Source organism: Chrysochloris asiatica, unplaced genomic scaffold (assembly GCF_000296735.1).
Source record: "Chrysochloris asiatica unplaced genomic scaffold, ChrAsi1.0 scaffold00065, whole genome shotgun sequence".
In the NCBI taxonomy this organism is placed as follows: domain Eukaryota; kingdom Metazoa; phylum Chordata; class Mammalia; order Afrosoricida; family Chrysochloridae; genus Chrysochloris; species Chrysochloris asiatica.
The window spans coordinates 13,279,664-13,305,356 of NW_006408583.1; the positions used below are offsets into that span (position 1 = coordinate 13,279,664).

Sequence of the window (25,693 nt, forward strand, 5' to 3'; positions counted from 1 at the left end):
ACTTTTACTTCCCAGCATCAGGGGTTGTTAACATTTCTTTGGTGGTGTTTCTTCCACCTACTCAGAGATTACTAATCCGTTCTTTTAAAAAAATTTGCTTACTTTGTTGTTACTGTTGAGAACATAGCGAAGCATACACCAGGTCAACAGTTCCTCTAGGTACAATTCCGGGACACTGATTACTGACCTATTTTTGTCACTCACTCGGATGCGTGTAAATGTGTCTCAGGTGCACACTTTCTTGCAATTTTGCTATAAAGGGAACGCAGTGAGAACACTTCACAACTCCTTTCACACAAAAACAAACGTGGCGCGAAATAGGGAAGGTACCCAAATTCCATCATCTTTGTTAGGATGTCTTCACGAGTCTCGGGGAGGCTGTGCAGCCCGTTCCCGGCTTCTGCACGCTGGAGGAGGGAACCCCCGCCCCAAGCCACTCACTCGGGGGTCACCGAGACGCGCGAACCGCGCAACGCCCCCAGCGCGGCGCCCTCCACCCACGTCTGCGGCTCTCCCATCCCACCAGGGCGGCACAAAGGCCAGACACCTCCACCCCCACCGCGCCGGGAGCCCGCGCCGCCGCACCCACCGTCCGGGCGCGCGTCGCCCCGCCTCCCGCCCTGATGAATATGCATGAAGGCCGCCTCGGCTCCGCCTCTAGGGCTCCTTCCCGCCGCCAGGCGGAAGCGAAGAGCTGCGCTTCCCGCGCCCGGGCCGGCTAGGGCGGGGCAGGCAGCGGCGCCGAAGAGAAAGAGAAAGCGAGGGGCGGTAGCGAGTGCGCGGGCCGGGCGCGGAGACCCGGCGCGGGCGGGTGGCGGTTCCGGGGCAGCCCCGCGAGCCCAGCTGCCCGGAGCGCCCCAAGTCTGGGCGGAGGGGGCGGCGGAGAGACAGCGCTAACCTTAAGCTGCTCGGCTCAGCAACAATAAAACCCACCACACGCGCAGGCGCGCGCGAACACAGACACACACACAGACACACACACACACACACACACACACTCTGGAAAGCGTTCAAGACCCGCACGCACACACAACACACACACACACACACATACTCTGGAAAGCGTTCAAGACCAGCAAGAGAAAGTCTTCTGCAAGTGAGGAGAGGAAGGAGGGGAGGGCTGATTTCCAGACAGACTTGGAGGGGCTGCCTGCTTTTCAGTATTGACTTTTACATGCTTTCTCTCCTGCCAAGAATTGTGGCATTGCAGAAGTAATAATTAAACAATAAAGACTACTCCCAGAATGCTTTCAATAACAACAAAACCTCACAAAAAGCGACACCAAGGCAAACCTTGAGACAATCCACAAATCTGTACCTGAGACACGTGAAGTTCACGGCCCAGGGGCTGTTGAAGATTCTAGATCTCGGCCCAGGGGCTGTTGAAGATTCTAGATCTCGTACTGAATGCAGGGCAGTGCGTTGGCATGTGCCTTTGAAATGACGGGTGTATTGCTTGTCTTGTTGGTCCCCTGCACCCGTTCTTATCCCAGGCACAGGTTTCTCCCTGTTTGAGGATTGTGAAATGACTGCTTTACCCCTTTTCGAAATGCTGATGTCATTTCTGCTTTACAGGTTGAGCTATAGTGCTGAATTTCCAGACCTAATGCAAATATGTGTTTCTTTTTTTAGCGTTGGCAACTTTGGTATACGAGTATGTGTCAGTCACACTTTTATGGCGAGAATCCCTGGATAACGTTGTGAATCCAAACAGTGCAGAAATCAAGCTTCAACTCCCTCCTTTTTCTAAACCCATTGCCCTGGAGTTTCCAACCTATAGCTATGCTGCAGGCAAGGATACAATGGCCCCCATAGGTTTTTCAAGCCTATAAATCTTTGTTTAGGAAGGCAGACAGCCGCAGACTGTCACCGATCTCTCACAGAATGGCTCTGGGTTGGAACCAGAGGTTCGCTAGGGGGTTGGGGTACGGACCATAAGCTGTCGCGCTGTCATCGGGGTAACACCGAAATATCTGTCCCAAAAAATGTGTGCAGTGGTTCAGCAGAAACTTAAAAAAAAAAAAAAATCCCTGTAGTTATAATAACAAAAGCTTTTGTATGTGTATGTGTGTGTGTAAACTCAGGTTACATGTATCAATATATCTACAAGGCTAAATAAAACTCTCTGCTGATTTGCTTTTTGAACCTTCTAGTGGGCTCAGGCCTGGGTGTCCCTATCACTCAATTACAAGGATGTTTCCAATCATATCTGCACGTGCTACAAACACAAGTTTTTGGGTTTTTTTTTGCTGGCAATATTGTTACAGTTACTGATTTTGTCAAAATTTCTGGTGTTTTAGCTACAATACTGTGGTACCTAGTGTTTGTGAGCCTATAGCAAGAATTTATGAACCGACATCAATAATATCAGTAATTAAAAGAACAATAAAGGCTTCGACTCAGTTTACTACTAATGTAATTCAATATGGAAAGATTTTACAAAATGAATTTTGTTAGTATTCATATAATTTAAGAAGTATTGCACTTGAGCACTTTGCAGCTAGTATCACATATTAGTTTAATTAAAATTATTAATAAACGTTACTAAGGCTTCTTTATGGTCTGGTACACGAGGAGGTCCATGGGGGGGTGACTCTGTCAGTCACTGAGTAACTCTTGGTGCCACTGCTTTGAACCCCAGATCCTTCTCTTATCAACCTTACCCAGTAACTTCTGTCCCACTAGGGCTAGGAAAAAATGACTATACCCAAAAATACTTTTAGGTGTATGACATAGCCCACTTTTCTTTCTTGTAGCATTCTAATTTTTAAGGTACAGTTTATCTGCATATTTTCTTTTAAAAGTATTTTTTGTGTGTTGAGCAAGGAACTTTTTAGCGCTGACTAGTGTGTTGGAGTTTTAAAAATCCGTGTTCAGTCTAACGTTAGTACCTCCGTGGCTCCCAAGCTCCCAATCCTCCTACCACCCCCCAAAGTTTTGGGATCAAATTGCTAGACCTTCCCTTTTCCCCATCCGCCGCCCCGCCCCCCACCCCAGTTAAAAAAAAATCTTAAAAAACAGATTAAGATGGATTTCTTCCCGATCCTGTTAATACATTTTTTTCACGTTGCTGCTTTTGCGCTAAGATTTTTTTTCCCTCTGCCTAACTCTCTGAGTGTGTGTGTATGTGTGTCCATGTCTGTCTCCCTTTTCCCTTGTCCTCTCTTCGCCAGTGTGTCTGCACCACATTTTAATGCACAATATCCCATCCATTAAATTGTGGTTGAATGCGGAGTGTGTGAGGACTTGGCAGCTCTCAGGTTGAAGGGGGCGGGGAAGCCAGTTTCGACTTTGACACAAGATGCCGAAGTGGCGTGATCGGAATTATTATTAGGGCTGTGAGCTGGCCATCTTCTCTTTGGGTTGGAAGAACTGCCATTGAACTTGAGACAGGGCAGACAAGATCTCCAAGGTTCCCCCCTCCCCCAACCCCAAGTACAGTAGCTGGCAGGGAAAAGGCGCCAAAAGACATAAGATTAACTCTAACTTTCTTTGAAAGGATCTTGGAGCACAGTCCTTTGTAACTTTAACTTCCAACAGTCCCAACAGTCAGGAAAAAGTTAACTTTTGAACTCATCCTTAAATAGACATTTAAATCAGCCCTAAAATGGAATAAATCCAGGAAGTCATACACACATGCTTATGTGGTTAGAAAAGAATGCACGTGTAAATAAGCGGCATACATGTGTGTGTCTGACTGAGGAGTTCAAGATTTAATCAGAATCCGAATTGGTGTGACTTGCCAGTGCACTTACTGTATGAGTAAATGCACTGTGAGACTAAGAATCTGACCTTTAAGCAGCCTAAGTAAAAACTGCAAAGAGTTGTGAAACACAAAGCATTGTGGTTTCCAGTTTTACATCTGAGGTTTGATGTTTTCATTTAATGGTATGAGAGATGGGAGAAAGCTCCGGTGCTGAAAAGTCCCTATTAAATCATGTGTGGGCAAAGGTCAAGCACTCCAAGTCACAGATACAATGTACTGTAGATCCCTGCTTTACTGATTGGGGAGCACAGGAAAAAGTGCTCTGGCAATAAAAGTATTAGAAGGGTAATTATTGTCCGTGGTTGGGGATGCATTCTTGCGCACTGGGAAAAGGTTTTTACTGACCTCGATGAATTTTAAACCAGAGTATTGTTGAAAGCTGTTTTAATAGGAAATTGATTAGCTGAGTGTTTCATAAAATAAATTGTGACAGTTTCATTGTGTAATGTCCAAAATAAATCCCCTCTTATTCTTTAGAAGACACAGGCAGCCATTTAATTTAAATTTGGTTGGGCAGCAAGAAAATTGTAATGTGATGTCACAAACATCTGTAATTTGACTTTTTAGAGTTTGTGACATCACACTGTTTGGCAATGGGATTGCTTTGAAATGTAATAGCTTGTTGTGCCTTTAAAATAGTGCAGATACATTTCAGAGGTAAGTTTTACTGACCTTATATTTTGCACAGGCCCAATTGTTTGTCTTTGTGCTTTATAATTAGGTAATTGTCCTCTACATTTTTATTTGAAAGTTAACATGCACAATTCTGTTGTTATGTGTGGTTTTGCTTTTCCAATAGAATGACTTTCAAAGGAAGAATCTAAGAGAGGAGCACAGAAAGTTTTAGTTGATTTGCAATGTGAATTTTTACACTTTTTAATACAGAATGAACAGACTATGTGACTATTTTGGAGAGAGCCTTTCAAACATCATTTTAAAACCCATCTGTTTTCATGTCACAAAGGCATGTGTATATAGACAACAAAAGACAACTTAAACATAAAAATACTTTTACTTTAAACATCCGCTATTTTGATAAAAAGAACCACCACCCAATTATCAAAATCAATAGTAAGAGTGCATGTAACTTTTGGAGTATGGTAAGTGATGTTAGGTAACTATATCTGGAATTTTCAAAGTTCAAAACCAATCAAGCAAAAGGCTAAATGTTACAGGGCAATTGCTGATTTTTGCCATCCAGGGAAGAAATGTCTTTGGAAGTTGGGAGTCCATGACTTGGCCTCATCTCTGTAAAGAAGTACAAGCTGACTAACCTGAAAGTAGGAATGTTCCGATTCAAGAGTTGTACTTGTAAATGTGCCTGAAATGTAGGCACACTTGGTGGGACAGTAGGTTTGGTTGTTTGGTTTTTTTTCCACAGTGGAGTAGAGGCATTTCAGCAGTGACATTATTAACTGCGTCATTTTTCTCATTTAGTTTTGTCCTCAGGGGACACCAAACAGCTCCCAGAGGGGGAGGGGGAAACCCATGGTTATTTATTCGTTTCAGTGAAAGGCAAAGCATTGACAATGGGGGAAGGGAAGTTAACTGGGGTGAATGCTCTAGTGGGGAAAAATGGCTACCCTGATTTGACAGCATAGTTTGAGCAGCAAAGAAAACTGAGCATGATTTTGCAATTCCATCAGGGGCAGGCAATTTCAGTCCTTGCTGGACTGTTGTTTATATATGCATTTTTGAGTGGATTTTTTTTTTTTTTAATTTGAGTGGAGGGTGTTTCTGCCTGTGGATATAAAATTGTGTGTTCCAGGTTGCACACAGTACTGTTTGTGGTTTCTTTGGAAGAAGGGAAAACCTTGGGCCGGAGGTAGTGGGTGGCTGAAGTTTTGTAGGCCCATTTCCTGGGGTCAGGAGGTCAGCTGTCACTTTTGTATTTAGTTTTAAAATATTGATATTGGCGATGCAACCAGGGTGGCTGGAATCATTGGACCTCCTTTTAAGTCACATGCAAGAGCTAAGAAAAAAAATAAAAGTCATCTGGTGTATTGAAAATGACAGCTTTGTTAAGCTCCAAGGAACCTTTCCTTAAACTGTCCAGGATTTGCAACCTGTCACTGGCATTTCTTGAGAAAGAGGAAAGTGACAAGCAAATCAATATTAGGAGATACTTGAGATGTTAAACTCTTCTCTTGATGTCAGTGTGAGGCTCAGACTGGCTAACATTGCTTAACTTTCAAAAGTTTATAAAACATGCAATTGTGTTTTGAAAAACCCAGTCACCTGAAGCAGTAGCATTCCCTATGGACATCAATAAACATTCTGCCAACTAGAAAAGGCAACTTCTTTCCTTAGAAGGTGGCAGGCAGTAAAGGGATCTAGAAAGGAAATCTTTAGGAATACTGAAGCAGCAGGCTTTCCTGTTTGTGAGGAACTACTCACTTCTCCCCAGCTTTTCAGACAGGCTTTGGGGGTGCATGAAAGTTGCCTGTCACAGCAGTGCAGTCCACAAAGAAGGGAGTTTAGAAGAGGTAAGTACTGAAGTGTAAGAAGCTCAATTTGACCCATTTAACAGTATCAGTGGTTTTTCAGATATATTGCAAAACTTTTAGCTCCATATATGGCACAGATACGCTGTTTTCTTTTTTTTCTTTAAAAAAAGGAAGGTGGATTCACAGTGTGTTTTCTCTCTTTTTCCGTCTCTACTTTATCTGAGATTTAGAAGGCAGGTAATTTTGAAACCAAAGGTAGTGGGCAGGTGTTGTGCTGAGAGAAGCAGATGTTATTCCTACCTAGGTCCTCCAGTGGCTCCTGACAAAGGAAAGGGCTCTCCTAGAGTTCATCAAACCAGGCCTGTGGTGGTCTCTGCATTAACTGGACAAACAGCAGTGTTTGGGGAGTGTCAGTGATTCTGCTTGAGAAGGCCATATAATCTGAGCACTCCATAAACTCTGCCTCTGAGTCTCCCCACTCACTATGACTCCTTCCTCATCTTCTTTTTCCCCCTGGAAACAAATCAATAGCCTAAACTACCAAGCATCCTCTATGGCCAACAACCTGTAGTCAGCCAAAAACACCCAGCAAAAATGAAGCACCAGAAAGAGATTTGAACCCCCTAAGTGATGGGTCTGGGAGGCCCCAGATATCTCCACTTCTCTGGGGTCTTACCTGGGTCTGTGGCTGCCGGCTTCGCCCCCGTTGCTGCAGCAGCTTTTGTGAGCCCTTCTGTGTCGTGGTTGTCAATGTTTCATCTTTCTTTTTTAAGCTTGTGGAGAACTTTTGGATGCAATCTAGTTTTGATGGCAAAAAAGAACCGGTTTCTTTTAGAATAGAAAGAGCATCAGGGGAGGAGGGGAGCGATGTCTGCAGACACTTACCCAGGGCTCAGCACTGGGCCTCTTTTGCCAGGGGACAGAGGCTGGGTCTGGGATCTCTGGCTGAAAGGCTGGCTCTCTAGGTGCCAGGATTTCATCAGGGGTGGTGTGGTGAGGGGGAAGGAGGAGGGAGCGCGTGAGGGAGAGGAGCGAGATGGGCACTGGATTTTTTAAAGAGATCCCGAAATAATGACTTCTGTAAGAAGTCCAGGCATTCAAAGAGGTATGTGCAAGGGCTTGAGTGCATTCATGCCACGGGGAATGTCTTTTATGGTAAATTAACTCCGGTTAAATTGAATATTTGTTCAAAGGGAAACTCCAGTAGTTTAAGCTGGCATTATCAGTAGAACACCCCACCCCCACTCGTAACACACAGAATCTGGTGATGGGATGGAAAAAGCGATGTGACCTAATGTGCACACACAGTGATGCTTGGGTTTGGTTTTGTGCATGTGTGTGTGTGTTTTAACCTCAGGTGAGGTTGCCTAAACGCATCTGAGTAAGCAATGAGTATTTGGATTCACCTCGACTGTCACCTTATTTCTTTCATCTATAAAGACTGTAAACTTTACCGCAGGTTTTCAAAAAATTAAGAAAGAAAGGGCCCACACAAAGGAAATGAACGCAATCACAATCTGGGCAGGAGCATTTGCCTGGGGATGGGGTGGGTGGGGTATCAGGAGACTGCTTTCAGCGGAGTGTGCCCTCAAGGGTTAACTTGCAGGCTTTCTCAAAATTTCCCCGACTTTACCTGTCTTCCCAGACCCCTAGCTCACCCCCCGCTGGTCTCCCCAATTCTCTCCCACCCACCCCTGGCCTTTCTTCTCTGGGCTCTGGGTTTACGGGGGCTGCAGCTGGTAGACTTGGCAAGCTCGCCTCATTAAGAGCGCTCTTTGAAAACGGACTGTGTTTGAGCATTTCCCTAATGAGGACAGGACGGGGTTAAAAAGTGACCATTTCATGGTTGACTTGAACCTGCCTACTTTTCTTGATGTGTCCTTGTGAAATGCTTGATGTGGATAACTCCCACTTGGTGAAGGAAAGTCACTAGTTCCTTCAGCTCCGCTGGGGGGCCGAGGGAGGGGGGTGAAGCTGGGAAGACTGGGGGAGACCGAGAGAGAAGAAAGTAGAGGGAAAAACCGAGACGGAGGAAAACGAGGAAAGAGGATCCGGCGGAGAGCCTCTCAATCCCACCGCCGCGGAGTTGGGGGCCCAGCAGGAAGGGCCCCTTCCCGGCCCCAGCCTCTCCCTACTACCTCTCAGGGTGGACACCGAGCCCTCAGCGCTCACTTTTCCTCTCCCCATTGTCTGGATAGCCTCGGCGCCAGCTTTCCCACCCACCCGGGGCCGAAAATCGGAGTTTGAGGGGTGGGGTATGTGAGCGGGGGAGAGAGGCTGCCTGGCAGACGGCTTCTCCCCAAAGACTCGAAATCAAGTTCATTCTCTAGGGCGTGCAGCCGCGGCGGCGAGGGGGGTGGGGTGGGCGGCCCCTTGCGGCGGGGACCCGCGGGCGCCCCGACTCCGGCCCACCGCCTCGGGAAGACTGTGGTGGCACCAGCTCCCCGCGCGCGCGTCCGCCCGCCCCACAGCCCCGCCTTAATGCACCCCGGCGGGGAGGGAGCTGCTTTCCGCCGGCGCCCCGGGCCCCGGGGGGTGGGGATTGGGCGCGCGCCAGCGGGGCTGCAGGAAGAGGAGAGTGGAGCTGGGCGCGGGAGGAGTAGGAGGAAAAGGAGGAGGGAGTGGGAGGCGGCGGCGGTCGGGCCCCAACCTCCAGCTCCGAACGAGGCCACGTGCATGGGGCACCCCAAGGGAGGGCGGCAAACCGCGGCGAAGCGCAGCGCGCCGCTTCTGCGGAGCCACCCCGGGGCGCGGACCCACGGTGGGGAGACCCCGGAGGACTACCGCCCCAATCGCGACTGCGGGGCTGGGTTCTCATTCCCGTCCTTGTCCGCGCGCCCTAACTACTAGAGTTCAAGTTCGCTCGGCTGCGACCGCCGTAGCTTTCCTCTACTCCTCGCCTGAGATCTCTGCGGGCCGCACCCGACCGGGGTGCGTGTGGGCGCCCCAGCCCTGACTCGGGGCGGCCCGGGTGTGCGGGAATTTTCCACTCGTTTCTCTCTTGGGCCCAGACCGCTTCAGTGCTTCCCCCACTTGGATGTTCCCGCGGCTGAGTGTCCGCCGCGAGCCCCAAAATGCTCCGTCCAGGGCAGATTTTCGGGGGTGTCCTAGTTCGTGTGGGGTGAGGGGCTTGCCCAAAGGGCGGACAGAAGATGTAGTTTGAGAAAACAAAAAAATAAATAAAGTCATGGTTCCGCTGCACCGGTATGAGACCTTTAGCAAATGAGAGGGAGAGGGAGCGAGAGGGAGGAGGAGGAAGGTGGGGGGCGGGGGTGTGGAGAGGCTGGTGCAAAAGGAATGCGTTTGCAGGAGGAGGAGGAGTAAAGCGATGATTGTGTAATTAAATAATAAAACAATCCTTAAGTCTGATTTGGAGAGAGCTCGAGCGGGGTCCAGAGGGTGGAACCGGAGAATTTTTCAACTTCCAAGTTTTGCAACGAAAGAAAGCAAGAGAGGGAGGGGGGGGGCGGAAAGCGCCCAGATCAGAAAAGACTGGAGTTTGGAGCCGAGCGGGAGAGCGGGAGTGATCGTTTGGGATTTTTCAGGAGAGTCTTCCGATCCCCCTGGGTTCAGGGCAGCGGCGGCAGCAGCGGCAGCAGCAGACTCCTCTCTCGGCCGGGTCAGCTGCAGGCGGGCAGCGGGGCGCTGAGGAGCCGGCGCGGGCGGCGCCGCGCTGCAGCCGGGAACCGCGCGCCGCGAGCCTCTTCCGCCCAGAGTCCTGTGATCGCGCCCCCCTTTCGCCCCAGCCTCTCCCGGATCGCCCTCCCCGCCCCCACCCGGCCTCTCCCGCGCGCGCCCCCCACCCGCGCGCACTCGCTCACGCTCCCCCTCGCGCACACACATGGTCGGCTCGCGGCAAAGTTTCGCCAGCGGTCGCCACTCCGGGATCCTGCTGCAGTGCTCGGGGCTGTAACCTTGAACTTTCCCAGCGTGGTGACACATTCTCCTCGCTCTCTCTCCCGCCCTCCCTCCCGCGCCCCCCTCCCCGCCTTTTTTTAAAAAAGCATTCCGCCACCAACCACCACCCCAATCCAAACCACGCCGAACCACCGCGCACCCCCAGGCCCCCAACATTGCCACCTTCAACTGCAAAACAGAAAACCAATCCCCAAACCCAGGCGCAAAGCAGCCCACACCACCGGCGGCGGCCTCGGAGAGCACGGCGGGCGCGCTCGGAAGGCAAGAGGGTTAAAAGTGTAGATTGGATTTCACCCCGGGAAATCTAGCACGCCGAGTGAACTTGAATCTTTGGCTATTTAAGGAGGACTGGGTTTGTTGTGAACTTGCGGTGAGCCAGCGCAGAGCCCCGTCCTGATTGATCGCATCGCGGAGCGCAGATGACTGTAAAATGAATAGATGAAATTCTCGCTTCTCGAAGATTTTCTTGGGCATCTCCGGGAAAGTGCGTTGTAAGGCGAAGTCATGATGTATTCTCCCATCTGTCTCACTCAGGTACATCTCGCGGTCGCTCTCGAGCGAGCTTTCTTTCTAGCCCGAAATGTCTTTGTTTTGTTGTGTTGCTCTAGTTGTGTGGACCATTAACGGCTTTACTTAACCTTCGCACGCCTAGTCCTTTGCTGAAGTGACCGGGAGTGGCGGCGGGATTTGCGGGCAGCGTGGGAGCCGGCGCGCGGCCCCTCGCCCACGGCTACCGCGCACGCCCAGCCCCAGTGCCCTGGGCACCGAGAGCGGCGCCCGCACGCTGCCAGGGCGCCCGGGCCAGGAGAGGCAGCAGGGTTGGGTATGTCCAGGGGTCCCCCCAAGTGTGGATTCTTGGTGCGGCAGCGCCCCAACTCAGGGTGCCCGTCTTGTCTTGCGGCTGCTGGTACTCGGAGGCGGATACCCGGCTTTAGACGTGCTTTAGGGAGACTAGGTCTTAAAAACATGTAGTGAACTTTGGCGAGGGGACCCTAGCAAGAGTCCTTGTGGGCGCTGCAGGCGGTGGGCGGGCGGAGAAGCGAATAGGAATTGGCGGTTCGGGAATCCATTCCTTTGCTTAATTTGGGGATTTGGTAGCCTCATTCATACTGACCCACACCTTGGGATTTCCAATGACCCACCACAAAGGTGGTCTTTACATTGATACAAGTTAGTTAGTTAGTCATGCTGAATGTGAAGAACTCTGAGAACGTGTTCATGTTGTGGAGACCTGTTCATTAGTGATCTTTGGGCGTAGCTCGTAGGACATAAAGTAATGCTGGAAATACAATTTCTTTTAAAAAAAACTTTGAAAATTGTTCTAGAACCTTAAAATTGATGATATGAAATAAAACAATGATTTTTTTAAATACATAAAGTACACACATATGCAATTTGCATAATTTAAAAACATGGTCAAATGCAAAAGGAGGGAGACTGAATTGCCTTACCTGAGGGCAGTTTTCATTGTTGTCCAGCTAGCTGACCAACTAACTGACGAATTTAACTAAACACTTTAGCCTAGAATAGTTATTAGAAGCAGTATATTAAATCTTTAAAGGTGCAGGACAGTTTACTTTAGCTTTTAGGGGAATGTGCCACGAGTTGGTAATTGATAACCACACATTGGCAGGAAAACTAAACAGTTTTGAAGTGTCGGCTAGTCTTGGGTGTATTTGAAATAATAATAAAAGTCTAATATTAAGATGATGCATTTTTATAATGGACAAATGATTAAGATTTCAATTGTATGACAATTAGAAGCCATTGTGATTCAAAAGGACTGAGGCATTCATAAATTGTGAATGAAGATGAAAACAATGATAAGGCTTATTCAGTGATTGGATACAGTCCTGTAGCTTTTTGGCTGACACATTTTTTATTGTTTATATTTTGTTTGGCATCTGAGTATGATTGACTTAGATATGGCTATTTTCAGCAAGTAAACCACACTTTAATTTAACAAAACTGGAAAAATGAGTTGTTGAGCTATTTTATTTTAAAACTATAAATGATAACAGCGAATAAATAGGAGGAAAATGTTTCAAGTGAAAAGAATTGCATTTTTACCTTTTATATTACCTATCAATAGAATTTTTTTAAAAAATTCTGGTAAGCTACTACCAGTTAATACTATTTTTATGCTGGGATGTTATTGAAGCATTAGAACCAAATGAAGTGAGTTTATTACTTATTTTCACCTGTAAAGTATTGAATACTTGTCCTCTTCTCTATGTTAATTTTTGTCTCAAGCATTGACTTTATCAAAACATTACTAGCGATTGCATTGCACCTTCAGTTTCCTCTAAACATGTATGTTAAAGCTTCTAGCTTTATTTTAATTTGTGTAAATACAAAATAATATGGCAGCATACTGAACATGGAATATTAGGAGCACATTCAGTGTAATTGTTTACCTTTCACATTGGTAGTATTAAGGGTGCATACTTACCAATAGTAATTTATGATGACTAATATTCTCTACTATTTTAATAATGTAAATCTGGATTAATTTATTAAATCTCTGTTTGGGATTTAAGGCCTGTACTAGAGAAGGAATTTTAGTTTTAGAATGTACACTTACCTAATCTCTATGTGATTTTATAGGTACTGTAAGGTGTAGTAAAAGTGAGGAAACTAACAGTTGAAGTTTTGTATCAAAGCCTGATCTACATTAATTTATGTGTATATACATATATATATAAATATATGTATATATGTATATATATGTTTGAGGACATACAAATACAAAATAGAGTAACCTTTGTAGTTGGATAAGAACTTTAAAAAGTATCTCATGAGTTGTAATAAAGTATCTAGGTTTTAGAAAGGATGTTAATTCAATAGGAGTTACCGCTAAAGTTGATATTTAGAAAAACAGCACTGGTTCCTGACAAACACAGCAACTGTAGATCAGATACAAAAGGATAATTAATAACGAATCATGTATGATCTAATATTTTCTTTTTTCTACAAATATTATAAAACCTTAATGATGTAACTTTCAGTTGGTATAATCGGATCACATACATCCATTTTCATGGTGTCCAGTTCTTTGAGTATGTTTTTTTCCCCTCATGGTTTTTTTGTTTTACAGCAGTGTTCCAGAAACACCTAGTATGTACTCTTCCACCTCTATATTGGTCTAATTTTCCATCCTTTTCATGGAAGTCATTGTTTTCGTGAAAACAAAACAAAACTATTCCTAAAGCAATTAAAATTATTTACTTTTATATTTGAATTTTGTAACTTGGTTATTTGATCCATTATTTAGTTCAACTGAAGGGAGTTTTAAAAGGAAAATAATTGATGAAATCTAATGCATTTTCATAAGCATTCTGAAAGCTCAAGGTGGCATATTACCTAAGTAGAGAGCCATTAGATCTTGGATTTCTTAAGTGCTTTAAAATTTTTTAATGAGGATAGTTACTATGCTCATACTCACACCACTGAGAATCATCAAGAATGTATTGCTACTCGGTATTAGAAAACAATCACATTTGGGAGAGGCCATGTAGGCATGTTGTCTATGGATGTGACTTACAGCAAGCTTCTACTAAGAATCATTTTTGTGGAAATGTCCCCTTGTCAAGTACGAGTTTCACTTGAAAGGAATCCGCATTCTAGGTGAAGCCCAAGAAGACATGAATGTATCTATGTTGCGGCCTGAGAAACTTTGCTACTTTTATTTCTCAAATCAGGAAAAAAAAAAGTTATCTTTTAAAAACCTTGTTTAGCAGCATTGACAAACTTAAGGCAACCTTAATAAACATCATTTTGTGTGCATTTGCTAAGAAATACTCAATCCAACCCTCACATTTGCATTCTGATTATTAAAATCATTTATTAAAATTGTGATCTGTGGTGCATGTGCTTTGGAACTCTAGCAAATTTAGCCAAAACTATGTTTGGTGTCTTTATAAGAAAGTGGAATGTCACTGAACATGGTGCTTAAGGATTAAAGACCTTAAATGTTACCTTAGTGCTTAATATAAGTTAAAATAATAATGCCTTACAAAAAGCATGATAAGAGTTAAAATAGTGAGGCAAAGCTTATTTCCCCCCTCTATGCATGCTGTATGTTTTCAGGTTTTAAGCTTATAATATGTATTTTTCAAAGCGTACCAATAAATCATAGAGTCAGATTATAGGAAGTGCATTCTCAAAGTACATTCAAGTCTACATTTCCTTGAGCAGCCTTTCCTTTTGCGTGTATTTCTAAGGGGGATAAACAAAGTTTTTGTAGTCACAGTGAAAGCTAAAAGCATGGCATCAGAAAGAGTATGGAGATAGGAGGTCTTATCATGGGGCTGTGGTTGCTGTGAGCAGGGCCGCCTTCCCACACAAAGAACAGATTGTGGTTTAACTCTTTCCATGGCCTAGTTTAATGTGCCCGCATAGTAACCGAATTGTTCAAATCTCTGCTGGAAACTACTGATCGGTTTCATGATTTCCTCTATGGCATTTGGTTATGCCTCATGCTGTGATGTAATCATCTGTGTTCTGTATTGTGAAATTTTGATTCCTACTTATTCTGCTATAGGAAGATTTTTTACTGCGATATGTTAATACACGTTATTGATTGGGTGGGCTGCGCCCCTCATCTGTAGCTGAACTGCAAACTGCTAACCTGCAGTGAAACTTTGGATTTCATCTTCAAAAGGGACTCATAACCATGTGAATTTCTTTGGACATCTTCTTTGTTAGAGTGTCATTAGTTAGCACTTTGGTCATCTTTACCTAGTGGAATTAATCAGTCTGTTGGTGAAATCGAACCTGTTCCACATTGTTCAGGGTGAGGAGCACTAGTATGTAAATTCGAACTTGGGATAGACTCAGAGAAAGTTATTTTGTGGTTGGGGTGACAATATAGTCAGCGTAACCAGAAAAGTAGTTGTGATGGAAGTTTCCATTGGCTTCAGATCTTGTATTGTTATACACATTCACCTGCACGAACACTGTGTTTCTCTGAGGAATAACAGGCCTGGGTACCTGAGATCCTCTGTACCTAAGGCAGAAAGTAATGAAGCACTCTCCTTGTCAGGGAATAACTTGAAATATATTTAGGTAAAGATGATTTGTCACTCCTCACCACCCCCAGCCCCCACCTCTAAACAACAACAAAAAATAATCCTTGGATAAAACAGGCAGAAAAAGTACAGGCGCCTGAAGGTAAACCATGTCACTTGAAAGGCAGGTTGCGGTATGATCCACACACAAGTACCCACGGTCGGTCCTGTCTGAGGATTCACATAGGTGGCAAAGGCACTGCATGGATTCCACAAAAGCAGTAGCTGACCAGCAGTGCATCTTGGTGTCACCCTGCCACAGCAGGCAGGCACACAAAGAATGCAAAGTTGGTGCCAAGTTGCCATTTTTCATTGTTCACCTCAGATGGATTTTTAAGGGGTTTCGGATAATTGCCATCCTCATGTGATCTCGGTTAACAAATTAACTGACTCCATGGGGCTTCAGGTTCTGCACCAAAGCTGCAGGGAAGAACAGTCATGGTGCTTTTGTGTGCAACTTTATAAACTTTTATTTAAAAATGCACGAGTGTGCGTATATATGTGTCTGTGAGAGAAAGCCTCTGTGTGGTGTGTTATGGGGAGAGAATGCACTGCTCAAAGTCTGGAAACCTTCTATTCAGGACACTGAAATGGCGAGCTGTGTCCTTTGCCCACTTTCCCTCACTGTATACCGGTTTCTCTAGTTACCGCTCTTGGAATGGTGCTGTTTCAGTGTTGGAATGTTGGACGTTTGATAAGAAAATGGATCAAGTTTAATGGCGCATGCTCTTTGTGCCACCAGCAGCCTCTTGCTGAGAGCATGCTCCAAAGCGGGAACTATGTGGCATTACACTGAGCATCTATATGCTTTGTGTCTCTGTGCCCCAGAGAAGAGAAATGAACTGTGGCATCGCTCCTGCCTTCTGAACAGCTCTGCTCCGATTAAAAAAAACAAAACAAAACAAAACACCTCACTGTGTTCTTTTGTAAAATGGTACTGTTTAGTGTTAGTTGGGCAATGAAATATTTAAATAGTAAATTAGGTGTCAAGAACCTTGGTGGTGTATGATTTTAAAGAATACAGAATGCATGGCATTGGGGTGGGAGAAAGGGGGCTGGGGTGAGAGTGAAAATACAAACTAGAAGCCATACTTCTGTTTTGAGTTTCCTTTTTAGGAGTGAACACCGACCTGTAAATTTTGGTAGAAGGGGGCCAACTTGTACTTCCTTTTCTTCTTAACCTGCAGTTTTGATAATACTAAATAAGAAAGGCATGCGCTGTTTTCATGTGTAACTTTTTCTATGGAATTGGGAATGTACTGTGATCTTATTTTATGAGCATTTTCAAATGAAACTGACTATGTATGTCTGCCCCTCGCCCCCCAATCTTCCACAGGATGAATTTCACCCGTTCATTGAGGCACTTCTTCCACATGTCCGTGCAATCGCCTATACTTGGTTCAACCTGCAGGCTCGGAAACGCAAGTACTTTAAAAAGCACGAGAAGCGAATGTCAAAGGATGAAGAAAGAGCAGTCAAAGATGAGCTTCTCAGCGAAAAGCCTGAAATCAAACAGAAGTGGGCATCCAGGCTCCTGGCCAAACTGCGCAAAGATATCCGCCAGGAGTACCGAGAGGACTTTGTGCTCACCGTGACTGGCAAGAAACACCCGTGCTGTGTCTTATCCAATCCCGACCAGAAGGGTAAGATTAGGAGAATCGACTGCCTGCGACAGGCAGACAAAGTCTGGCGTCTGGATCTAGTCATGGTGATCCTGTTCAAAGGCATCCCCTTGGAAAGTACCGATGGAGAACGGCTCATGAAATCCCCACATTGCACAAACCCAGCACTTTGTGTCCAGCCACATCACATCACAGTATCAGTTAAGGAGCTTGATTTATTTTTGGCATACTACGTGCAGGAGCAAGGTAGGAGCAGAATGCTTTTGTTTTTCTAGTACGGGCATCACTGCCCACAAACCCCCATGGATGAAATATCTGGCTTGGGTTAGACGGTGCTGGAGGCCTAGAGCTCCGCCACTCCCCTCCCCCCGGGTAGCGTGGTATGCCCACTTGTACACACTGGTACCTCGCCTTGTGCCCATGTGCAAGTTGTGCAAATTGACACGTATGTTCCATGCCTTCCTTGGTCGGCTTGGATATTTAAAGAAACACCGTACACATGCGTTTCGCGTGGCTTTGAAATAGGATATACCGGACACAGAAGAGTCTAAAAAATATACTTGCTCACACTTTTCACTTTCTGTCCTGGACTCCCTTTCTTGTATCATCTTATCTTAATTTGAAACTGCATATTTATTTATGGAGAGTCAGACTGCTCTTTAACAATCTACTCATTAGACTTTTCACTAACCAGGTAAAGAAAGTGAAGTAGAATTAATACTTACTATTGCAAAATGCTCAAGATAGCCAGTTATCAAAAAGTCTATCTAATGTAGACCTACATTTTATGTAATTTTAATATTTCCATCAGCACCTACTTTTGATTGTGTAATATTCACTGTAGATTAGAAGGATTATGGTTCTTGTTTTAAATAATTTGATGTAGTATTTTCCCAGAGCGACTTGGGAACACATAATAAATATCAATAGTTTACTCGAATGCAAATTTATAAAAGTTACTGAGGGGAGAAAGTTGCAGCTTTTCCTATGGAGCAGAACAAAAACAGAAAATGGACTGGTTATACTGGTTTAAAATAAATCTCAAAAAGAATGCAGAAACCGCAGGCCATACCCATTTTTTAAAGCAAACTTGATAAAGAGAGTAATATAAATGTTTCTTGAATAAATAAAAAAATAGGCGATACTTTTACCGAGTACTTTTTGAAATATGGTGATTATTTTTGCATTTCTTAATATATTTTCCTTAAGGTGAGAATTTCCTGTCTTCAAATGAGTGTATCGGGCAACTGAAGTCTTTGTATGAGCTATCAGTCCACAGTAAAATATCATTTTAAAAAGCACCATACCAAAAATGGACTGAAGTTTGATTTGCTACAGATGGTGGGTCATTTCTTAACTTGACCTGGCATGAGGGACAATGGTGTGCAGAGACAGTCAGGTGGCAGACGGTTGGTTATCTGATGTTCCTTATATAAATGTGGGCTTTTATACATTTGGTCTGAGCATTATTCGCATCTCTAAAAGTAAAACATCAGAATCATTCTTGGATCTAGAACTCTAGAGGCTTACAGTGTGTGTTTTTTGTCTTTCTATCTTGGAGATCGTTTTAGAAAATGTCTTATCTGATTTTTCAATAATCGTGCTGACCAGGGCACATTTTCAAATACTATATTTGGACTCGAAAAAAAATAAAGAAAGCATTTCATGTAGTAGTTTTACGTATTTAAGAATTCAAATCCTGGTGATGATGATTTGGGGGAGATGTATTTTTGCCCTATGTGCCCATTAAAATAAGAGCTCATTAACACATGACACTTAATTTGATTGGCAGCTGTCTTGGAGGTGGGCTGTATACAGGTGTTGGATAGACTGACTGTGTTGTTAACTGTGTTGTGAAAGTTAGAGAGGAAGTAAAGTATGAGAAACGAGGTCCTGTAACTATTTAGTGCAGGTTGAGGGGAAGATTTGCTGCTCCCTCACTGATGCTCACATTTTCACTTGCTTGAAGGCTCATCCTGGAGGTGTGCAAACATGTACACTCCCTCCTGGGGCATGCAGCCAACTCGCTTGGTTTTGATGAACTGACAAAAAGGAATGTGTCCTTTGGATTTGTGGAGATTGAAGAAAAAAAATAATACATAAATGCTTTCTGCATTGCCCTATATAGGTCAGGATAATCATAAAGTTCCAAGGAACTCTTGGAGACCATGTTTCAGATACACCTTGATTCTCATGCTGTTGTTTCGAAGATCTCTATTGTCAGAGTCTTTTAGTATTGTACCTGGTGCAACTTGTCTGAATTTTCCGCTACCTGCGTATGAGCATCATCTACTGTTACCATCTGTTGGTTCTTTCTTTAAAAAGAGTCACATCAGGATGCTTTTGTGTTTTCCCTTTTTCAAAATTCATATCTTTCTTTGTCAAGAGTAGGTTAATTCTGCCATTTTTGCAGGGCAATTGATTTAGAGAAAGCAGGTTTAAAAAAGATAAGTCTGTATTCAATCAGAGAGAACTGCATATCTCACATCGTGACTTTTTGTTTCTCCTCTAAGTACGCGGAATTCCACTAATGTCTGTTTTATAAATCAGGTAAAGGAGTATAAAGAAAAGCATGGAAGGAAAATCAGAAAAGAAAAATGTCATGTTTGCAAGAGAATGAGCAACAAAACCACCTCCCCCTCTTTCTTTTTCTCTCACCCCACTTCTAAATGACTGGGAGAAAAACATGAGAAAGAACAGAGAGAGTGCCAAAGATGGTTGCCACTGGCACCAGGATTGGCATCAGACTCTCTTTGTTTAGCTCAGGATGCCTGTGATTTGTTGGTTGGCATCCGCATTGCAGTGTGGAACGATGTTATAATATATTGACAATTTCCAGATCTAGAAATGTCAATAGTCCTCTTGGTTATTTATACAAGATCACATACTGCATCTCTTCAGGAGGATGAAATAAAGACCGACATAATAAAGTTCCATTATTGCCCAACTTCTTTGCCTTTTTCCCTCTTTCTCTTTTGGTTCAACCCACAGTTCCCCACCCCCTCCCTTGTTCATGCCCAGCTGCCTCATCTTTTCTGAAATGTGGAGAGTTATTAGCGCTTTGACACAAACTATAGTGTTACATCTGTATCTGATATCGTTTTGGGGGAAATGTATGCATTTCGAAATCATTTTTGATACAGAGTTCATTAGACTTTCGCATCACATGTCCGCAAAGCCGTATTTTCTTTAAAGCTAAGTCTCTTTGTTTTTCAGCTGCTTCTGTGCATATAGCTGGGTTGACCGCATTTTATTCCATTTCACTATTTCTTTATATTAGCAAAGGGTCATGTTCGGTGCAGTTGTTTATAAAATTATGTCCCTCTGTACCTAAAATGTATACTTCATTTGGAAGTAGCTGCGTTTAAATCCATAAACTCATTTGACGTTATTGATTCACAGGGCTGCGCTTCTGCTGTTTCGTTGCTACAAGAACCGCCATTTTGTTTGTGAAGTGCCAGGCGAGGGGGAAAAAAAAGGCAGACACTGTGTTTGATGCCAATAATGGTTGCCAGTGGCACCGAGGTTGGCATCAGACCCTCTTTGTCTAGTTGCTGAATGCCTTTGATTCGTTGGTTGGTACCCGCATTGCAGTGGGCACACTGGAAAGTTTTTGACAATCCCTGAATGAAGGCTGCTTGCTTGTTTGCGGCAGCAAACCTTAGCTCATATAAAACCCTTCCTTTCTTTTTTAGGGTTTTATTAATTAATTTATTTTTAAGACGGTGACAGATTAAAGGGGGAAAAAAATAGCTGTAAAGTGACTTCCATTTTCCCAAAGATATTAAAGATGTCCAATGATTCCTGGGCAGGTGGTATCTATTCCCCATATTGTCTTTGTTACAGTGTTCCTGAAAGCAAAGCAAAATAAAACAAAACAAGAAACAGGCAAGCCTGGCAGGACACACATCACTGGGTGGCAGGTTGTACTAAAGGAAGCAGGGTGCACCTTGCAAGGTGTGTGAAAGACTAGCTCCATGGAGTACTATAGAAGGCATTCATTATGACTGTTGCTTTCAGCAACATCAGTATTACGGCTTCTTTCTTAAACCATGCCCAGTTCGCTCCGTCTCCACTCTTGCACCTTTTCCGGTTGCATATTGAGGACTTTACTTTTATCTCTAGTGAACAAGATGTATCAGTTCAAATGTTAAGAAAAGAAGACAGTTATAAGGAAAGCTGTGTGTTATGGTCTAATATCAATCAGTCATTTCTCAATTGCCCAATTCTGCTTTAAAATACTGCCAGAAAATCAGTGCACACTTTTGCCTGCCAGGAAAACCAACCAAAAGGCTAAAATAATTTTGGTTAAAGTTTCCTAGATAGTTAGCATTAATATTGCTTTCCGATTAACCACCATTATCTTGTTACCTAATAAGAAGGATTAGCAGTTTTACCCAAAGGGCTTCACAGACAGAGTTATGGCCTAAGGGAGGCCTTGAGTTGTCAGACTGTGTCCTGTCTGAGGGGAAAAGGCGGGTGTGTGTGTGTGTGTGTTGTGGACTGGGATTTCAATAGACAAGGCTTTGGTCGCAACACACTCAGAAGTTTAAAATTCTAAAGAGATAGGAGCTGTTATGGTGAATTGAACAGGTGAGAGTTTGACCGAAATCAGCCTAACTGATTTTTGGACTGTACTTTGCACCCTTATTATAACATGATTTGCACTGCTGAAGAGAGTCCAGAAACTTCATTACCATGGTGAAAGAGTTTTCTTTTAACCTGGTGGAACCCTACAAATAGTGATCCATTTTTGCCTGGCAACTTTTATTGCTTTATTGTGAATTGTTCCCACCATTAAAATATATTTTGAAGTTGTGAACGATGTGCCTTGTTTACAGGGGAAGTTGTAATCATTATTACTGGTTTTGAAATAGAATCCTTCCTGCTTGTCACATATCATTAGTAAGGAAGCAAATGCTAGGAATGATTTTCCTCTTTCAGTGAGTGACTTTTTGAATCCTTTTTTGGGGGAACAATGATTTCTTTATGGAAAGTGTAAGTAGATAATGTTTGTAAGTCGACAGAGAGGGTATGTTTACATTTTAATAGATTTCACTTCATTTGTAGGTATTTTCTACAATGAGGAAAAAGGAGTGGGCATCATGTGTTGAGAGGGGGCTGCGATCAAGGATGCTTGGTGTGCTGGCTTGTGCAAAGCTCAGAGAGCAGAAAGTTGGTGTGTACAAGTACTTTGTACACTTGTTTGATTTAGGGGAGCATTGCTAAGTGTTCCCATCTTGCATCCTGTCCTTGACTGAACTCATGAACTCTAGTGCACATTTGTTTGCATTCTGGCTCATACACAGCTCACAAGATAAAGAAGGGCTCTTACTGGCGTGTCTTGCTCCTAAGCTTAATGAGACCTTTGTGGGAACATCCATTGTAAGATAAGATACTTAGCTATTTTCTCACTGATAAGAAGAAAACATGGTCTAGGGGGCCAGAAGGTCACCCTGTAGGCTATGATGCCCCTGCCTCAAGATAGCTCTGCCAGACGAAACAAGAGTTAAATTCTGAGGCCCCAGTTGCCAGCTGGGAAGCCTGGCATCTGGGTTCTGATATGACAGACTATAAGCTCTTGTATTGCTGCTGATATGATCTCACTTTTCAAAAGGGGGGAAGGGCGGTGAGAGAAGTCTCCTGTATTATATTAATTATGATTTCAAATATGGAAAAAAATATATATATGGTGTTGTTAAGTTTCGAGTCCATTCTGAATCCAAGGAGCAGCTGGTAGGTTTGAACTGCTAACCCTTGTGGATCTCAGTCAAGTGCTTATCCTTGCACCACACCAGGACACCAGAATATATATCTACCCGACCCATTTTCTGGAAGAAGTAAAAGTAGTTGCAATATCTTACTGACAACCATAGGCACTCTGCCTTTGTACACTCCCTTCCATATACACAGCAGCTCTGGTAGCGTAGTGGTTACGAATCGGGCTGCGAACCTTAAGGTCAGCGGTTCGAAACTACCAGTCCCTCCGCGGGAGAAAGATGAGGCTTCCTACTCCCGTAAGGATTTACACCCTCGGAAACCCTGTACAGGGTTGCTATGGGTCAGAACCGACTCGAAGGCACTTAACAACAACAACAAATTTTGCAATAAAAATATGCATCTAGGTTATATGTTTGGATTTGCAAATTCTGTGCACTGTGCCACTTGTGTGCAAAAGTCACCCCGTATGTGAAAGAGCTGAGATAAAGCTCATTGCTCAGGAATAATGACTCATTTGGGGGAACTGTGCATTGTAATGAGGAACGATCATGTCTGAGTCCCCTAAAAGACCCAATCCACACTCAGGGAGTTACAAACTGTGCCTGGACACTTGTAGGTGGACCTTTGAGAGAGGCCACCTATTGCCACTGATTTAACTTTTTAAAGTTTCTTCTTTCTAAAGCAATACTTTAAGAGGTACAAGCAAACAGAGATGTATGAGCTCTGTAATGGACTTGGTAAACTTTTAAACCGTATTGACTTGCTTTTGTGTTGATTTGTAAGTGAGGATGTAGAAGTTCCAATTCTCTTGTAACTTTTTCCTTCTGAATTTAGCGCTGTACTTTGAAGTAACAAGTCTCGATATCTAGTTTATTAGTAAAGTCTTTCGCCTTGTTTCATTCTGTTAGTGTAATCTGAAAATCTAGAATGGTGGGCTGAAAAACATTGCTTCTGTGACACTGCATGACAGAAGGGTCCCCATCTTGGTTGTTTGTTACCATCTTGGTTGTTTCCACACCTCAAGAGGGAGGAGCCTAGCCCAGGGGGAGGCTGGGGTAGAATTCTCTGGAATTCTTAGAAATTGAGAAAAGTTTTCATTTCTCTCAAGCACTGTGGCTTCCATGATAACTGGCTTCATTGTCAAAGAATAAGTATTGCTCTGTTTTGAGACTTAAGGTTTGCAGAGAATGGAAACAGCATTTAGAACACTGGTTGAAAGAGGCAATTAAGTAACGGAAAATTCCTGCTAGCTTTTGGTTAAAAGTTTCTCTGGTTTAGTAAAAGAAAAGCAAACAAAACAAAACCCACCTCAGCATTGCTGGTGTTACTGGGTTGGTTGACAGTACACCTTTTCTAGTCTGTAATTCATAGCAGCAGAACTCATGACACTTTGGGAGTTGTTCATTGCATGACAGAGCAAATTATTAGCAAACATTGATGTTCAAAGCAACATTTTCCTACTCTTTCCCACCTCCATCCTGGTGAGGAGGAATAATTTTAGAAATCCCAAGGACTGGTGGTTGTGTGATCGGAAACGTGAGTTATTGCGGCAGCGTGCATCAGTGCCAAGCATAGCAAGAAGAGACGTTTCCTCTTGATGACACTCACTTTCGGTGACGAGGTGGGGTGGTATGTCGTCTCTCTCTCTCTTTAAAGTAAGTTCTTAGGTCCTTGAGCTCCAATTATGCGATGTAGTTAATTTAACTGAGTTCAGTTGTTAGGATTTGGCATGGAGAATAAATCATCAAACTACAGAGAACTTGTGGAAACAAAGTGTCTGTAGCGAGAATGAGCCTGCTGGATTAGGTTGTATTAGGGTTAATGCTACAGGATGTGACTCTGATGGTGCTTGAGGGGTTGGGTTTTTATTTTGGTTGTTATAGTATTCAGAAAATGGAAAGAAATGCCTCATTTAGCCAATGAGGTAGAAAGACCTTGAGGTGGAATTGAAGGCCACACTTGGCAAAAAAAACCCCAAAACTTCCAGATTTAAATGAGACAGTGTTCTAAGATGGGAAAGCAAACCGTTCGTACGCATAAATAAATTGTTTACAATAAAACATGCGTATATGCATATTCCCTCTGTTTGTGATGATATTTTAAACAGGATGACATTGATCAGTCCCAGATGAAAGAATTCTGAGTTAGGTCTGTATGGTTGAAAATGGGGGCGTGGAGGGGAGAGGGGTTGATGGATGAAGTAATTTCACTGGGTGAAAGTTGCTTGGGGGGGGTTATATGTTTTCAGAACGTATAACTTTAAGACACTTGACAGCATGAAATCAGTTATCGATAAAGAACAAACCAGTTGAAAGTGGGACTTGTTTAAACAAGCGCAAGATAAGTTAAGAATTGCACTGAGAGAGAAAAAAAATTCTTCAGTGCTAAATTGATGCACTTTAAAATTTTGGTTAACTTCAACTCCATTTCTCAAAGCAGGAAATGTAACACATAGCATTCAATTGAATTTTAAAATGCACCAATCTCATTCAAAGTGATATAAACGCATCTAATAAGCATCAATTATGTAATACTGATATATATGCTCATTCTGAATGAAGCTGAAGATTTTTTCTAAAATGTGATTTTGTTGTTCAAGTATAAAAACAACGAACGACATGGAGAAGAAATGTGATTCATAGACTGGTAGCGTTTTGGACCAAAATCTAATCATGAGCACAAATGTTAAGAAAGTTATTTGTCATAGGGCGTATTCCGTAATTCTTGTGAGTAGGGGATTACATTTGTGCCTATGTTAATAATGTGTATGTCAGTATGAAGTCTATACCCATCTATTAGTGAATTCTAAAGTGTGAAAAACCGTCCCTGCTTACACAACTTGTATTTTATTATTCTGACATCTGCAGTTTCTGGATGGATTACCTTAAATTTGCTATGCTATGTTAAAAGCCTTGTTTTATGAGGTCGGTCTCAGCTTCTGGCCTTGGTGTCAGGAACCCAGCTACGTGATGCAACTTGCCTTGTTAGGTTTAATTGACCAAAGCTGATGTGTTAAAACAATTCATTTGTGCTGTAACTTATACCCTGGCTAAGTTGCTACCTGAATCCCTTAACCTTGACTTGTCGGGGTCATGAAATGGCTGCAAGCTGTTTTGACCTTTCTATTGTGTGGAAGTGTCACTGCTTCCT

The 25,693-nt window shown here is 43.5% G+C and overlaps 1 protein-coding gene across 5 annotated transcripts in view; it reads left to right on the top strand.

Moving 5' to 3' along the window:
- Window positions 1–10,182: 10,182 nt before the first annotated feature.
- The window catches only part of NFIB (nuclear factor I/B), a 307,135-nt gene continuing 291,624 nt past the window's right edge, over window positions 10,183–25,693 (top strand). For all 5 annotated transcript variants that reach the window (XM_006864489.1, XM_006864490.1, XM_006864486.1 and 2 more), the window contains exons 1-2: window positions 10,183–10,665; window positions 16,537–17,068. In XM_006864489.1, coding sequence (XP_006864551.1) covers window positions 10,636–10,665; window positions 16,537–17,068 — 562 coding nt within the window. In that variant the 5' untranslated portion in view covers window positions 10,183–10,635. The remainder of the gene's footprint in view (window positions 10,666–16,536; window positions 17,069–25,693) is intronic.